General features: G+C 35.2%; 1 protein-coding gene and 1 pseudogene across 2 annotated transcripts in view; both read left to right on the top strand.

The window, feature by feature from the left end:
- The window catches only part of GBE1 (1,4-alpha-glucan branching enzyme 1), a 234,156-nt gene that overhangs the window by 149,920 nt on the left and 65,668 nt on the right, over positions 1-18,568 (top strand). Inside the window, exons 8-10 of the mRNA XM_080918799.1 lie at positions 9,410-9,525; positions 13,177-13,304; positions 17,813-17,911. Coding sequence (XP_080774925.1) covers positions 9,410-9,525; positions 13,177-13,304; positions 17,813-17,911 — 343 coding nt within the window. The remainder of the gene's footprint in view (positions 1-9,409; positions 9,526-13,176; positions 13,305-17,812; positions 17,912-18,568) is intronic.
- Positions 7,014-7,775, top strand: LOC308422450 (calcyclin-binding protein-like; annotated as a pseudogene). Its single transcript has one exon. The product of its transcript is annotated as a calcyclin-binding protein-like (transcript).

Genomic DNA, 18,568 nt, shown 5'->3' with positions numbered 1-18,568 from the left:
TATCCTCCTGTCTCTGCTCTTAAATGTTCATATTATACCTCTGTGCCTCTACATGGGTATTATGTGTATGAACTTAGAACCCTATGTTTACTTGACAAGGACCATACCAATCTAGCTATCTACTTAAGTCTATTGTATAAAACAAAGTTGTGTTGAAAAATTACCTTTGGCAACCAACTTTCTTCAGAATATCAATAAGAAGAATCATTTAAATGCACATGTTTAAAAATATTAATGACTTAATCACCCTGGTCATTCATTTATTAATATAGTGGGTAGGTGTTGAATCACAGTGCCTCCTTCTATCTAGACATTAACTTTCTCTTATCCTGCCCTTGTTGATCCATTGTTACTTCTGCCATATGTACATAGAGACATGCAACATATGTCTGTATACACAAACATGTTTACACACTTATGTGTGCACAACATACACATGTACACACAGAGGCAGCCTCCTACAAGTTTGCTTTTTCTAAACCTTCCTTTCGCATATAATATATAGAATATTAGAGAAAAATAAAACTTGAAAAAAGTTTGAGTACTTTTACGACAGACTTACATAGAAGCATTTAGGAAATAAATTTAACAGTAAGTATATTATTCTATATTGCTCATTAATTTGTGAAAGTAGACCTGCATTTCTGCTGTGGTAGTATACACAATTAATTCCAGCAGTATGGAGGCAAAGGCAGACAGATCTCCATGAGCTCAAGTTTTGACTGGTCTACATACCAAGTTTCAGGTCACCCAATGATATATAGTAGAAATCTGTCTTTGTAATTGACGAACAAAAAGAGAACCCCTCTTTTGACTTCTGATCACTTAGGTAGAAACAGTTTCGATGCTATTAAATATAAGTTAAGTATAACCTAGTTCTAAGGTAAAGTTATTATTTTAGAATAATAAATTTTGATTATCAGGAGGTCACTGGGTATAATCTTACAAACCACTGTGGTTGTTTATGTCATCCAGATGATAAATACAAATTACAAATGTCCAGACATCATTTAGTATAAGTATAATTTAGTATAAGTTTTTTTTTCTTTTTTTTTTTTTGGTTTCTTCTACCCGTATTATCTTTAGGTTTGGTTTTCTCATTGTGTCCTGGAGTTCCTGGATGTTTGAGATAAAATATTTTTAATTTTTGCATTTTCTCTGACTGTTGTGTCAGTGATTTCTATGGTATCTTCTACTCCTGAGATTCTCTCCTCCATCTCTTTTGTTCTGTTGGTGTTGCTAGCATCTATGACTCCCGATGTCTTTCCAAGGTTTTTCTTCTAAAGTGTGTATTAGACATTTTTAGTGTTATATGTATACCAATACTTTATGGCCATGTCTCGTTTTGTCTTATTTTCTGAATTTATAGTACAAAGCATAAAAAATACATCAATGTATTCTCTTAATTTAGAAAAGTGGTATGTTTTTAGATACACAGTTTTTAAGGGTGGTATATTAAGAATATTATTACAGTGATATTTCATTATGAATTGGCTGTTTTGGGGGGAGTTTTACCTTTCCTATAAATAAAAAATGATCTTTCCACCCCTAGCTGAGGATATGTTGCCAGTTGATGACTTCGGTGGAACAGTCAGTTTTCATTAAGTGCATGGTCCCTCATAGGTGGACCATGTTCCAGTGGTGACCCCATGGCCATGAGTGGTTCAAATTAGACACAGCCAATTATAAAAACATAAAAGAGGACAGGAAGTCAAGGGAGGTTGGAGGGTGGCAATTGGATCTGGGAAAATTTATGTGGGTGGATATTGGGTAAATATTATTAAAATACTCGTGGGAGTGCATCAAATTTCCAAATAATAAAATATTATACTACAAAGAAAGAAAATCGTCTCAGGGAAGCTTCTTTTCTCAAGTCTACTCAGTTGCCCCAGCTTTGAATTTTAAATTCAAAACAGTGCATCAAGGATTTTGCTTCATGCTATTATGATTTATTCTTTAATGGCTGTGTGGCCATGTGGTCTGAAGAACAACTAAGATGCATGTGCTACGTTTTGTTTTTCTGAGATTCAGCCACTGTTTAATACTATTTTATATTTATTAGTATATCACATTAATATGTTTGGTAACATCTGCTGACCCAAGTTGCTTATTTTGAAAATTTTATACATGATTCTGGACCACAAATAAATAGAACATTAGGCAAATAGATCTGAGTTACAAAGTGTGATTTAATTAAATAAATGTCATTATGTCTGATTACAATTGCTTGCCAAGAAAATTTGGCTGTGTTTTATTTCATTAGAAAGTTTATTGGCAGACTGTGAAACAATCAACAATTTTGAGTTTACAGATATTTTGTAAAAATCTTAATATTGAAATTATCTGTGCATGACAAAAATTTCCTTAATAAATCTCATTACTTGATTAGAGACTGACTCTTGCAACCATCTAAACTAATTGGTTATTTTGATTGCTTGTGATTTTTTATTGGATATTTTATGTATTTATATTTCAATTATTATCCCCTTTCTCAGTTTCCCACTCTGGAATTTCCCCTATTCTTTCTCCCCTTCCCCTGCTTCTATGAGGGCTCCCTAAATTCCCACCCACTCCCATGCATAGACCATCTTCTGTGCATGCAGTTTAAATAGGAAATACTTATGATTTCAGTAGCTGATGAGTAAGAAGAATGTCAGCTTTGTTCCTGTATATGTTTCACATAAACATTTAAGACAAATATCTAAAATTACGTTTAAGCTTCATTTATATGAAATAGTGGATTGTCACTTGAAATGAGAGAAGGCAAGATCAGCTCCTAGTACGTGTCTGAGTATTTTATTATATGAGAGCAATTGCTTAAGTTGGTTCTGTCTGCCTTGTTCTCGTGCTGGCCTACTTTGGGCACAGACTAAAGAGCACCAGCTAGTTCTTGCAATGGTGCAGACACTATGTTTCATCACCATGCCTTATTGGGACGGTTAAAAAGTCTCACATCTTGAGAATAATCTGAGATTCAAGCTTGACCTTCCATGTTGAAAACAATACTCGCCCAAGAAATTCTGCCTTATATATTTTTTATGGGATTTTAGTCCACTGGATATATCAACTGAGTTACAAGCTGTCTGATGGCATTTTGAAGTGGAAAAAGTTAATTTGATTTTTTATCATACCATTTGCCAGATACATTTTATTCCTTGACTCAAGGTAACTATTCGGCTGGGAAGACTGAGTTGATTTATGTAGCCAGAGAGCACACAAAGAAGCATTTGTCATTTGGTAAGAATTTGACCCTTCCCCATGCCAAAAAGATGAGAAAGATCAAAAGTCTTATCATTAATTTGAAATTTCTAGACACATAGTATAAAACATTCTTCATAAATCTGTAGTGTCAGTCATGACATACTCATTTAAACTTTTCCTAATGGTCCACTGAGAATGCAGAATTTAGATTTCACACTCTAGTTCATTCTTGTGTGACATTAATGTTTTCCCTGTCCATATGAATGCTGGAAAGTTTAGTTCACTACCTCCCCTGGATAGTTAAGCTCCCTTTGGTTGATCTTGACATCTGCACAGCTTTAAACTGATGATAATTATGCTTGCTTTTCCACCCCTAATAGTATTCCCAATCATTTAATACTCATCAACTACTTAGTCAAAGCTAGGTTCTGGTCTTAGAAAGCAAAAGAAAACCACATAATACACAATTAAGAAGGTTGTCTGGAGTAACACCTGCTGGGAAGACTAGCTCTGGATAGTGACTAGAAATTCAGATTTTAGGAAGGCTTTTACTATTTATAGGACTGGTAACAGAGCCTGTCTGTATTTTTTTGGTAGAAGTCTAGACTTGATATGTACTGTGATAGTGGGTCCTTGCACACAACCTGCATATATTTGGTATTGATTTAACTTGGATGATGCCATGCAAACCATTTCCCTTGCTGAGTCTGTTTTATGATACAAAAATCTTGGCTCTCCATAGGTGTACCTCTATTCTAAATCTTCTACCAAAATTCATTTGTCACTCTTGGAAGTTTGCAGGTAGTCTTGAGAACTCCATTCTATTGTAATTTGGGCTCAGTGAACTGAGATAAATGTATTTGTGTAATAAGCAAATGCATTGTCTATATCAAATTGAAGGTTTACATATTAAAGCCAAACAACAAGAAATCTATATCTCCATCCTGATACCATGGTAACACTCCATGATCTGACTGTTTTTCCACATTGAGTTCTATATTCTGTACATGCAAATACATGTGCTCTGATACTTGCTCTGCTGCTTCATTATTCTTACTATTCTCCCTGTGAAGTTATCCAATTCCCCGATTTACTATCTTGAGCTTCATTAATGTATTTCAAATTAGTTTTACCATGCCAGTGAGTTTATAGTCATCTACATTGTGTAGATATGTCATAGTAAGATAATACACCCATCTGGACTACAGTAATGGGACATTCTTTGAAAGTTTGAGGCAGTTTATTTATTTTTTTTTATCTGATTGCTTTGTATCTCTTTTCTCATGTATCCATGGCCAGCTACTTATAAAATATTAGTCATATAAAGCTAATTATTCTTTCCTAAAATGCTCTTAAAAACATAGTGTCAATAATTAACAATATAGTTTTAGTAATCTAATATTTGTAAGATAATCTAGTTGAACATGTTTTACAGAAATTTAATAGTACTTTGTGTCTGTCTATTTGTCTCTCTTATGTGTTTGTGTGTGTTCACTAGTATGATGATTGCACATATGTACGTTCATGTACTTTGAAGCTAGAAAAAAACTTCCGGCATTCTTCCTTGGTATGTTCTGTCTTTGTTTTGAAGACAGGCTATTTCTCTGGCCTGCAGCTCCTGCTGAAGAGAGAAGCTGAGGCCTAGGAATCCCCGGTGTCTGCCTCTTGTTCTCTAGGATCACAACTGTGTGTCATGCCACTTGTTTGTTTTATATTGGTTCTGGTACCTAACCCTGCTCCTCTTACACTTTAAGCCCTTTACCAACTAAGCTATCTGGGGCTCCCCAGAGACTTAATTTTTTGACTTTAGCTTTCTGTTTGCTGTTCTTTAAGTTTTCTGAGATTTTTTTTTTTCTTTAGAGCTTCTTTTCTGTGCCTTTCACTCTGTGGGAAGCACAAAATTTTATCAATGATTTTTAAAGTATAATGACAATTATTTTGAAGTCACAACTAATTTGGTTTATTTATTTCAGATAGATAATGATTCCTTTGCTTTGGTTTAGTAATACTTTAGAAATCTAAAAAATAAAATTTACCCTTTGAAAGCTTCTCATTTGATAGCCAGTTGTCATTGGCTTAGTTTTGGAATATCACAATTCAGAGTTTCTTTTCTTTCTTTCTTTTTTCTTTTAATCCATGCAAATATAGAGTCTGTGCACACGGTCATACCCAGGCAGCTAGTCCTTTCTATATGTTAAAGTATTTTATTGTTCTTTTTGGTCAAGAGAGGAATAGTTGAACTACTGTAGCTCTAGGAATGACTGGGACTTTTCTTACTAATGCCATTAGTTAAAATCCTGAGCTAGAGAAACAGGTTTCAGTGATTGAATTCACATCCCTTCCCTCCTCTGTTTGTCTCTGAAATACAGTATCACATGATCAGGTTTTCATTTTCTTTCCTCTTCACAGATATTATGCTGCAGGTCATGTGGTATAGACCTATTTTACCTTTGAAATTATTCAGTTCATGATTTTTCTCTTATGTAAAATTAATGTTCTTTAGTATAAGCTAGTCATGTAAATAAGTAAAAATCTTTAGCATAAGGAATGTGGAGTGACAAAAGCTAAGAAGACCTAGAAGGCATTTGCTGTTTTCTGCATAAATTAAACTTTTGTAAAAAACATAAAATACTCTTCACCCCACCTTACATAAAAAATAGTGAATGTCAGACAGGGCCTAAGGACAGATGGCATTGTCTTTTTGTGGTTTTACATCTTTATACATCTGTCAGGATATTTATCATTTAAATAAATATTTACCCTGAGGTGTCTTTTAATAGAGAAAATGTGTTTAGTTTCAAACAGAAAATGTGGGCTACAGACATGCTCAATTTCTAAAAGTTCTCACTCAACAATCATTAGGACCACAGTGTGGATCTCACAGTGTAAGCCTGACAGCCAAACAGTAATTCTGACTCCTCGATCTGAAGTCATTCCTGCCTCTGTCTGCAGGACAAGGGACAGCAGCCATACATTAAGTGTATCTGTGCTTTGAAAACTATGTTCTCAAACTTATTAACATGCAAAACTGTAACCTATTCAAGTCTTTTGAAATTTTCATACAGCACTGCACCTTCTTTTAAAACATGAATAAACATAAATGATGGTAAAAAGGCTTATAGGAAATGTCTCCATGACCCCACTCTAGTTTTACTGTAAATCTGAAACCTATAAAAACTCAAGCATCAGAAAAAAGTAGATCTAGATATTTGAATACAAAATAATTTGAGAATTACAGAGTTGTAACATCTCTTTGTGTTGAATTCTGAGTTTTGTTTTGTTTTTTTAAATATGAGGATATTAAACAGTAGGAGCTAGAGGGAGAGTCAATCAGGTGTTTGCTGCATAAGCAGTAGGCCTCCGAAAGTGTTTAATCTGGGGCTTATTGTTCTAGAGTGTTAGAGTCCATGACCAACATAGGAAAGGGTATGGCAGCCGGGAGACAGGCATGACACTGAAGCCATAGGTGGAACTGTGTGTCTTTATCACAAGCAAGCAGCAGGCAGAGCTAACAGCAACGCTGAGTGCTTCTAAAATCACTAAGTGTGATTCCAGTGAAGCACCTCCTTTTAAGAAGACCACACACCCCAGTTTGTCTCAAACCATTTCATGGTCCAAAATATTAAGATGGAAAATCAATTCAGAATTATACATGATGTCCATATGTGAATTTCACTTAGGTTTACACACACGGAGCCCACATTTGTATACACACGCACAGAATAAATGAACATGGGTTAATAATAGATAATTGAGAGCTGTCTGGTGCAGAGGGCTGGCTGCTGAGTCATGCTGGGTTGGTGTAGCTCACTGCCAGCTGTGTTGTGGGTGGCGCGCTTGGCTTTTCCTGTGTGATTCACCGCACTGCTGCAGAGCAGCTCCAGCCTGGCGTCTGACAGGCCGCAGCATGGTTCCCACTTCGGAGGAGTTGCAGAGAGACCTAGAGGAGGTCAAAGTGCTGCTGGAGAAGTGCATGAGGAAGACCATGTGACACTCTGACAAGTGAGGAGTCCAAGACTGAGGCGGGGCTAAGGAACAAGACACAACTGGAAGTTGCAGAAGAAACCAGAACTTGGCTGCTGTGGTTGCTCCTCTTACAACAGCATGCACCATGAAAATAAGTAATTGTGGATAGGATCAGTCAGATAAGTTTGTGAAAATTACCTTGACTGGAGGTTATCAAGCTCCCACTGAGAATGTACAAGTATACAGCACAGAGAAGTCATTTGATCTTTTAGTAAAAAGAAAAAAAAAAAAAAAAAAAAAAAAAAAAAAAAAAAAAACTCTCAGTGGTGAGATTTTCACCTATCTCTGTGGAAAGCAGGTCAAAAACCGTCAAAACTGATATAGTTATTATCCTATGTAGAAAGAAAGCAGAAAACACACGATGGGTGGAGAAAGAAGGCAAAGAGGAAGAAAAGCCTTCCGAAGACACCGAGGCAGATCCTAGAGAGAGATTAATGAGTGTCCTAAAGCAAATTTATGAAGACGGAGACAATGCCATGAAGTGAACCATTAATAAAGTGTGCGTGGAATCCAGAGAGAAGAGAGCCAGAGAAGACACAGACTTTTGAGGCTTTTAAAAGTCCTTCTAGGAACTGTCATGTGGAGTGATGTTTCCAGGAGGGGAATGCTGTTGAACTGCACATAGCTGTTCATGCGGGTGTATCATTTGTAAGATAACTATTTACATAGCCTTCTAAATAAAAAACAGCAGATTCTCCATCTCTTCCTGGATGATTTGATTTAAATAAATAAGTGTATTAAACTTTTTTCTTCATTAGCATCCCAGACATTTTGTTTCAGAAAAGGCTATATGGCATTCTTACTGAAATGTAAAAAGGAAATCTTACAGAATAAAAATGTTATATCACAGATTTTTGTATTGGCTGGGAGTTAGAAAACAGAAGTATTTGTCTAACTGGACCTAGCATTAGGTCCCTGTAATGCAAAGGATAAAAACAAATATTTGCATAAAATTCAAATGTGTGTGTGTGTGTGTGTGTGTGTGTGTGTGTATTTACCTTTTTACACATTTAACATAAGCACTGTGAGCCTCCTGGTTTTCCTTTATGCAGTTATCATTGCTTATATTTATGGACTTTCCTTTCCAAATATTTTTCAAGTATCCAGTACATTTTGGAAGTTCAAGGTAACTTACTTCAGGTAGCTATTAGTGTCAGCATTCCTCTGTGCCTGAAGTTTAGATTTCTACTTTTGAGGTTGATTGTGACAGCTTCGTCTCTGCTTGTGTCAGACTGTGCTTTAACATGGAGAAGGTTTAAAACTACATATCTTGAAGCTGTGTTAAAGACGTGTATACACATCTACAGCTTTGTCATTAAGCTAAATGAAGGATTAAAGTCTTCAAACTACAGTTGTAATAAGAGAGAGAACTCAACCATGGCTGAGCATCTGAATGAAATACTAAGTGCTGTTGCCCTCTCTTTAGTTGGCCAAAATTGATTTGCTTCATGTGGTGTTTTTAATTAAGTAATATAGTTCTTTTTCCTTTGGTTTTGATAGATTATTGTATACTTTATTAAAATGTAAATATTTTTATAATTACATTTTCATTTTTACTTTTATAAAAGATCAGTCTAGTAAATGTAATATTATTTACCATATGATTAAGTCTTTTTTTATCATTTATTTCTTCTTTGGAATTATAGCTGCTTGAAGTTTCAGCCAAGGATTTAAGAAAGATAGTCATTGAAGCCCTTCTCCACCCTATACTAAAAAGAAAAAAAAGTTTGAATAAAAATAAAAACTTTAAATCTTATAATCCATGAAAAAAATCTTAATTAAAATTGAGTTATAAGTAACTTTTTTTTCTTTCTTTCTTTCTTTCTTTTTTTTTTTTTTTTTTTAGCTCTATTAGCTTTAGTAGCCTTTCTGGTTGCCAAGAGCACATTACTGAACAGGACCACACAGGCACCTGACTTGTAATTCTTTTTTTCAATGTACTTTTCTTCAGAGTTTGAATGATTTTGTGGCTAAAAGGAATTTAACATGTTTTTATTTTATTATGACTTCTATTAAACAAATGGTATGGATGTTTTCTGGTGTTTGTAGCATATGTTTCTTGACTTTGGTGCTTCTTGAGATAGATAACTAAGTCTAATCCATAACACAAACAAGTGATGTATAACAGTTAAGGACAACTTGCTCCCAATCCGCTTCACCATGTTTTTCTCTAATATTTTAGCTGGGAAGTTTTAAGGTTCCTTCTCTCGAACATAAGATGGTGGTTGGAGGAATACTGCTTCGACGGCTTTCGTTTTGACGGTGTCACTTCTATGCTATATCATCACCACGGGATGGGTAGGTGCCTGGTTCAGATGTGAAGGGTGGGTTTAAGGTTACATTTGTAAACCGTAGCCTGGCGTGCAGTTCTCCCATAGAAGGAGCCGTGGCTGTGGCTGGCAGTTTCCTTTTCTGCTGTTGGTTGTTTGTGTATTTTGTGTAGTCTTTTCCGCTATCAGTTAGTAAGAGGGTACACAAACACGGATTTCCAGCTTTGTCTGTCTTTTAGAAATAGAAGATTAATAATGCATGGCTTTCAAAAATAAATGTAAGAAAACCATTGACCACAGCACATTTGGGTTATATTTAATATTTGTATTAAAATGATAATAAAAAGTGATAGGTGAAGACATTTTGTGCTTTTGACATGGAGAAATCATGTATATCATTCATTTGATTTTAATTAAGTTGAAGTACTGATCAGGCCATCATGTTGAATGTTGCACAAAATTAAACGCAGAAACATAATTCCCCAAATGGTTGATCTTGGGACAATTGATTTTCATTCATATATATATATGAATTCATATATATATTCATATATATATATTAGTTTTGTGTTTGTTTTAAAATAGGGTCTTGCTAGATATACTATACCAACCTCAAACTACTAATCTCTCTCAACTTTTTGAACAATGATAGATTTTCAGCTACGGGCTTCTATAGCCAGCATTACTATATTCTTCTTAAAAATGCATTTTGGTCATCTACTGCTGGCCATTGGGACTCCCTTTTGAGGGGCTTGTATCCCCAGTAGGACTCCACTGGGAAAAAAAAACCTGTTTGTATTTTTTAAGTGGTTATTAATTGGAAATGACTTTTGGGTTAAAGATGAATGCCCAGCACAGCTCTTCAGCGTCTTTAAAAGTTCTTTGACTTATAATATAGTCTCATGGCATTTTGTTTTAACTTTACCTTTTGTGTGTGTGTGTGTGTGTGTGTGTGTGTGTGTGTGTGTGTGTGTGTATTATGACTTCGGATGTTGTGTTCTTATGGACTTTCTCTCCGTGTATGTGAGTGTGTGTGTCTGTGTGTGTGAGTTTCTTGCACTAATTCTTTGGCTCTTTCTCTTGTTTGCTCTGTTCTAGTTTACTTTGTATTCCTTTATCTTATCTGATTATAATTCTTTAGATACTGTTTGTTTGCAAAGCTGTGAGAAACGGTGTGGGTCTGAGACGGAGGAGAGAGTAGGAGTAATTCAGAGGAGTGGGGGAGTGGTACCCTTATCAGAATATAGTGTATGAAAAAAATCTATTTTTAATAAAACGAGAATAGTAAAGTCAATGAGATATAAAATACCTAGAAGAAAACATTTTAGACCACCCATCTTGACAGGTATCTTCTGGGGAGGGGAGCTGAAGCTGGAGGCCACTGCTCTTGACTCTCACACATGACATTGCCACAGCTATGTGGCCAAACATGTACAGCTGTCACACTCCAGCCTCCCCTCATTTTAGAGAGAATCTGTCTTTGAGGAGACAAAAACATGCATGGCAAAAGGCAGAGATCCTTTCAGAGTTGAAAACTGCTTCTATTGAAGGCTGTGAGATCTGGGAGATGGTGGAAGCCTGAGATATTGAGGAAATGAACTAAAAATTTATGGGTTATGTAAAATATGGTCCATGAGTTGGGAGCCTCTGATATCATAAGGAAAAGAATTCTGAGTTACTTTACTTTTTTTCTCTGGAATGTTAAGGCCAAAACTTAAAAACGCAAAGCAAATAGACAGAGGCTAAAAAGATGCTATGAAGTAATTAGTATAAGAATAAAGTATTTAATCTACAAACTCAGTGAGAAATTCATCCAGAGCTCTAGGAAGAAAAAAGGAAGTTGCTTTGTGGATTAGGAAAAGTTAAAAAAAAAAAAAAAAATAGAAGTCTGAGTTTATGCTAGTCTACTGCACAAAGCAAAGCAATATATTCAGAATTCATAGGTAAACAAGATGAAGCTCAAGGTTTTGATTGCTGAGGATCAGCAGACACAGGGAGCTGAAGAAAATAGGGAATTTTAGCTGAAGAATAGAAGCTGTCAATCTTAGGACATACATATTTGAGGGTGTTATATGACATCCAGGATGATAGATGTGGTCATCTCTATCACTGCTATATAATTAAGTGAAGGTAATGGCTTCAAATTCAGGAATATTTTATAAAACATAACTACTGCGTGAGTCCCAAACATGCAGGCACATTCTACCAACAGTGCACAGAATAAATGTGATGCACTTCCCTGAGGTAAGGTACAATGCTGCACACTATGTGTAAGTGTGATCTTGGGCCAGCAAAATGGCTCAGCAGGTTTTTATTTTTTCTTTTCTGAGAAGGACTGAGGCTTCCACTTTTTGGCATATCTTTCTTTTCTTTTCTTTCTTTCTTTCTTTCTTTCTTTTTTTTCTTTTTCTTTCTTTTTTTTTTTGTTTTGTTTTTGTTTTTTGAGCTTCATATGGCCTATGAGTTATTTCTTGGGTATCAGAACTTTCTGGAGCTAGTATCCAATTATCAATGACTGCATATTATGTCTGTTCTTTTGTGACTGGGTTATCTCACTCAGGATGATATTCTCTAGAAAACTTTGATTATTTCCATGTTAAGTTTTATTTTACATACACTTTATGAACATTGTAAATAGTAAGATTTCAATCCATACTATTAAACCTTTAAAAAAATCAAGTACTGACAAAAATATATTCATATACTTTACACTAAAATGTTTTTAATAATTTGTACATGTATCTCTGTTTTTTTTAAATAAAGTTGTAAGGGGAAAAAGGTGTCATAGTGAATACACAATTAATAGTTTGATCATTCTAACCAAAATAAAAAGTAGGTCAGAGGAGGCAGTAGGAAGTATAAGCCTACTTTATTCACCATCATAGCATATCTGTGTTATAAAACTCACAGCCATTTAAATGTCTATAATTGTTCTTAGTTTTCAATGTGTTTTTCATATTTGCTCTGATTTATCACTGAGGGACCAACTAGAACCTAACAATAGCATTTTATTAAAAAACATTTGTGTTAACTAAATGTGTCCTTTGCGGTGTCTAGAGTGAATTCTGCCCAAGCTCCTCTCTTCTCTATCTCTTTCCCCTGCTACCTCCCAACCCTCTTTGTCCCTAGACCCCTTTCCAGATTCATCACTTCACTTTGTAAGCCATTAGGTTAACCAGAGCTGTCAGTGTGACCACAGGAATGAGACTGTCTGTTGTGCCTATTGGGGTGGGTACATATTTACAGGCAGTGAACTTTCCTGGATTGTCCATAGCAAGTCGATCAGTAGTGACTGGGAGGCTGCTGAGGTCCTCCTCTAGCCATGACTGACTGTGCCAAAGCCCAATACTTTCTGTTTCCTGACAGGGTAGAAATGTATTGTAAATTTGATCTATACCATTCAATTTCAGTGTTGCGTTACTTACTTACTTCTATGAAATTTAGCTAGAATAGGATGGCATCTTTAAAGTCTTCTTTGTTTTGTTTCTTTCACGCAGAAACTGGTTTGCAGGATTTTCTGGTCTCTGAGTATTGACAGGAAATACTGAGCTATTATTGTCTTAGGTGGTATCCTCATTATACTTTCTTAGAATAACACATTTCTCACTGTTTAAGGTATGTTTTCATAGACTAAGATCTACAAATTTATGTAATACCTTCCATTTTTCCTGTTTATCAGGTCAAGGTTTTTCAGGTGACTATAATGAATATTTTGGACTACAAGTAGACGAAGATGCTTTGATTTATCTCATGTTGGCAAATCACTTGGCTCACACAATGTACCCAGACTCAATAACAATAGCAGAGGTAAGTTGATAATGAAGTCCTCCCGTCTGAATCCCTTTAATACAGAATATTTTGTTAGCATAGACTATTTGAAGAGCTAAACCCATGTCATCAATAATTGCAAAAATGGACTTATGCCCTGACGATGGTCCAACTAGCTTGTAAGGATGACACATTATTTGGAATTCACTGTTTTCCTAATAGGGGATAATTTACACTAATTGCTTGTCACTATTCCATTGTTAGAAAGAACATGCCAGTGGTTAGAGAGTAAAATGTCCTAATCAGTGGACAGGTCCTTCTGCCCTGAGACCTTCAGTGGTGAAAAGAATTGAATATTAATGTGCATCTGTCAATTTATTTATTTATTTATTTTCTGGTTTAATCATTAGAGATGGCATGGATCACTGCCTGCACACTTTCTGGGCGGTTCATGTTCAGATGTGGTTACCTTTCTTGTTATGCTATTGCTCTCAGCCTGCCAAATCTTCACCAGTTTTTCATGATGACTAAAAGTTCTGATTCACTGTCCCGAAGCTGTGCTGTAATGATAGCATTCGGTATAGGCATAATTGGCAATTCCCTTCTTGGTGATAAATGTGATAAATTAAGAAGTTAGTTAAATGCTTCTGCTAATTTAGATTTAATAATAAAATCCCCCTTGGTTTTCAGATTCCTCTAAGTAAAAATTGCTATTAAAATGGAATTTAGCATGCTGATAATTTTTATATGAAGTATAGCTGTGGACATATAGGGTTGGAACAGAGTCAGGATAACGGTCTACACTGTCCTTTCTGTCAACTGGAGTGAGTTTTCTTCTTACAATATGTGTTGTCTCTAGACCGGCCTTCCTGTCCATCATTGCTCAGACCCAACAGTATCAAGCTAGTTCATGCAACTCTATTATTAGACTATAGACAGCAAACATTTTTATTTCTGTCAGACCTTTTGCCTTTTAAATGTCATTTGGGGATATTCTAAGAGATATTCGTGAATAGTAGAGAATTAGTACACAAGTCCAAAACTACAAAACACCCAATACTACTCACACTGACTACTTCACTGGCTTCTCTCGGGGCTGATAGTTCTACTTTGTTCTGAAGTCCCTTTAACAGCAGGGTATTTTAAATTTCATTTTACTTCTTAAAAACAGAATTTTACTTTATCTGTCAAACATCAAAAATATTATGCCAATTATATTTGTGACCATTTAAATCAGAGATAATATATCTGACAAATTACTATAAACAATTAATGACAGTACAAATCAAAAGTGAAAACTGAAGAAGCAATTATTCAGTACATGAAAGTTAAAATTGTTACATTGATCTTTCTACTCATTTCAAGTAAAATAGTTTCATCATCTAAGGAGCTCTTGTCTGAGTATCAGTGTTTCTACCAATGAAACTTTCAGACTTTAGCCTACTTTGTATTACTTGGTTTTAGATTTTTTAAAATAAGATGTGCTCCCAATTTATTCTTCTCAAATTGAAAACTGCTTCAATTTCAATATATGACTTTTCTGTCTAGCAGGAGGCTTGTGAAAATGTAAAATTGATCTTCATGAACTTTTTCTATAAAAGAAGTATACAATGAATAAGTGATGGAATTTTATATAAATGTATATAATAGTAATATGAATTTATCACTAACAAGTATCATAAAATTTTTAAGAAAAATGTCTACCATTGTACACACATTTTGTTAATTAAAATAATTTATATGAGGTACCATCCTGGTCAGTAATCAGAAATACTTTTTAAATTTTTTAATTTGGAGAAAAAATTATCTAAAGACTGCCTCCCCTGGGGATCCATCCCATATGCTGCCACTAAACCCATGCACTATTGCTGTTGACAAGTAGTGCTTACTGGCAAGAATCTGATATGGATGCCTCCTCAGAGGCTCTGCCAGAGCCATACGGATACACAGGATGCTTGCAGCTAACCATCACACCGAACACGAGGACCCAAGTGAAGGAGCTAGAGAAAGACCTGAAGGAGCTGAAAGGGTCTGCAACACTATGGGATGAACAAAATTATTAACTAACTAAACTTACCATAGAACCCAGGGACTAAAACACCAAGCAATGAGTACACATGGAGAGACCCCTGACTCCAGGTGCATATGCAGCAGAGGACAGTATTCTGTGGCATCAATGAGAGGACAGGCCTTTGGTCCAGTAAAGACTCATTTTCCCAGTGTAGGGGAATGCCAAGGGACTGAGGTGGGAGAGGGAGGTTAGGAGAGGGAGCACCTTCATGGAGGCAATGGGAGAAGGAGGGGGGACGGGAGTGGGGATAGGGGATAAAACTGAAATGTAAATACAGAGAATATCCAATAAAATAGAATTAGATTTATTTTAATTTAAAACACATAATCTTCATAGCTTCAATATATTTCCTTTATATGTATATATAATATATATCATAATATATAATATATATTATTTCACATTTGAAAGATTGGCTACTAGCACTTCGCATTCAAAAGAATAGCTGGAATAACTCATGAGCTTATCAGACAACTTTCTTGTACTTTATTTTTTCAAAAGGAACATCTAATACAGACTTTACAACTGTTTCTCAAGCAAAGTTACCTGGACCTTAAATCCTAGATGCTAGCAATCTTTCCAGATCATTAGATCAAAATGTATCTTTTTGCAGATATTTTGTCTGTAACCCTGGCATCTAAGAAGCTTGATATGTAATAGATTTTCAGCCCTGTTTTAAATAGCCAATTGAGCTGAACACCTGCAACATCTGTGAAACCATCACTATTGTTTTGCTCAGTATGATTTTTTAAAATGTCTGCCCTATTGATCTTTATTCATCATGTTTTCATCATGAGCTTCAAAGAACTATGAAGAAATACAGTGTTATGGCTAAGCATCTTAGTTCCCTGTCGCTGTTTCTCAGTATATGACACACTTACTTATGTTAGTGTACCATAAGAAAGAGATATGTTAGTTAAGAGCCCCAAGTAGTCAATTGCTTCTTTTCTGTGGGTAGATTATCAAAACAATGGAATTTTAGCTATCTCAGATTTCAGAGCATGACATCATTCTATAAAATCTGAAGAATTGGAACAATGGCACAGCTTCCCAAGCCTAGAAAACACATATTTCAAAGGAGACACAGTACATAGAGTTTAAAGATTTAAAGGACACTGGTGGGAAGGTTTAAGTCTCTCCTTCCACCACTCGTGTCAATTCAATTGTGATATATGGGCTGGTAAGTATTGTCATTTTATGGTACGTGTAGGTACGTTTATTTATGTACTCATTTATGTACATAGATAAGTTGGATAAAGATACATTGTTTATCTTGTACCGCCAAGTAACTTTAAGCCCTTCATACTGCAAATATTTATTGAGTAACTTCTTTGTGCTTTACTAAGTATGATTCTCAAGTAGCAAAAGCAGCACCTTCAACTATGGATTTTACAAAATCTAGTAAGGAAACAGAGTACAGGATAAGAAGGTGTATAGCAAGTGCTTAATGTTTGGTGTAATCATTGAATTAGAAACATAATAGCTAATATTAGAATCCTGTTCCTACTATTATAACTTGTACTTTATTATAGGACAAAATACGAGCAAAATTATCTCATAGGATGTTGTTTGTTATTGTAAAGAGGCATTGGATATAGAGAAAGTCCATGTGAAAACATGCAGTCTAAGGAAGAGGTAATTAAGAGCAAATTAGACTGGCCAGGGAAACTGAACAGATAAAAAAGGATTTCTTTGAAATCTAGCATGAAGTTAGAATGATAGTATTTAGCTTGGATTTTGCTGTTGTTATCGAAAAAATATCTTTTGGTACAACTGAATCCGTATACCCAATTTTTCAGCTCAGTTGTCTATTTGATTAATATTTACTTATCAGTGGTCTAGGCTTATCATGACTGGTGGAAACATGTCAACATGGGTGATGGCTGAACCATGACTCCACCATTAATCAGTCCCTATCCTTCTCCATTCCTTCACCTCTGTGTGCCTTTCTGAGTGTCTGCTAATGAAAACATCCAGGAGCTGATCCCAGTGACCCTCTCGAGGACAGCCCACTGGCGAGACACCACCTTACTGCTCCATTCTCTGTTCACTGTGTTTCCTATTTCTTCAGGGGCTAGAACTCACAAGGCTATATATATATAGAGAGATTTATAGCAGATATATTGCATTTGAATCTTGGTTTTGGGTAGATCTTGTAGGAAAAAAGAGAAACATTTACTTTAAGCCTCAAACATTAAGCTGCTGTTGAAAAGTCTTTTGCTATTTTCTGCTGTCAGGATGATACTAATGAAAGAGGCAAAAGCCTTTTAGATAGGAAGTTACTAGAGGGTAGTAAACATTAGACAAAGTCTTATTGGGAACTAAGATAGGAATTTACCATTGGGTCTGCTTTTATAACTATATTTATTAAAGTACTCAAAAATCTATGCCTCTGTTTCTTAAAGTGAATTCTTTTCCCAGGTTTTTCCATCATGAAAATTGCTTGAATACTGATCATTCTAATGTACTTTTGTAGGATGTATCAGGGATGCCGGCTCTTTGTTCTCCAACTTCCCAGGGAGGAGGTGGTTTTGATTACAGATTAGCAATGGCAATTCCAGATAAATGGATCCAAGTAAGATTTCTTGTCTCCATGTATCATATATGAATGTATTTGTTGTGCAGTTTATTTATAAATTATGATCATTAATTTCAGGTATAGGTGAACTATTAGTTTTCCTGAAAATGCATCATTTTTGTGTTTTTTTTTAATAAGGTGGATCTCAAAATTTGGAATGAATATACCAAAGCTTTCACATGTCTTTTATTCAGGCAAGAGAAATTAATATTAATAAAATATCGAGTGGAATTTTGCTTTATAAATATAGACGAGTGCAACTGCAATAGTCTGCATTTGAAACACATTGAACTTTATCCAAACAATTATTCCTATCTATAATCATGTAGTGATGTAGAAATTACTTAATGTCTTGTACTTACTATAGAATGTGGTCTTTCATATTTAGTAATCTTTACCAAATTTTAAACAGTAAAATGAAAAGATCGAGATAGCAGCTACATATTACTCTCAGTATACTTTTATTTATGTTAATAATTCAGGTTGTTTAGCTTCCCTTTATTCCCCTCTTCCCTCTCTGTGTATCTCTGTATCCATTTCTCTTCTTATCTCTGTCTCTCTATCTTTTTCTCTCTGCGTGTTTCTGTGAGTGTCTCTCTTTTTGTGTGCATGTGTGTGTTTGTGTGTGTGTGTGTGTGTGTGTGTGTGTGTGTG

Source organism: Micromys minutus (genome assembly GCF_963924665.1).
Source record: "Micromys minutus genome assembly, chromosome: 7".
NCBI lineage: Eukaryota > Metazoa > Chordata > Mammalia > Rodentia > Muridae > Micromys > Micromys minutus.
This window is presented reverse-complemented; position numbering and strand designations above follow the sequence as displayed.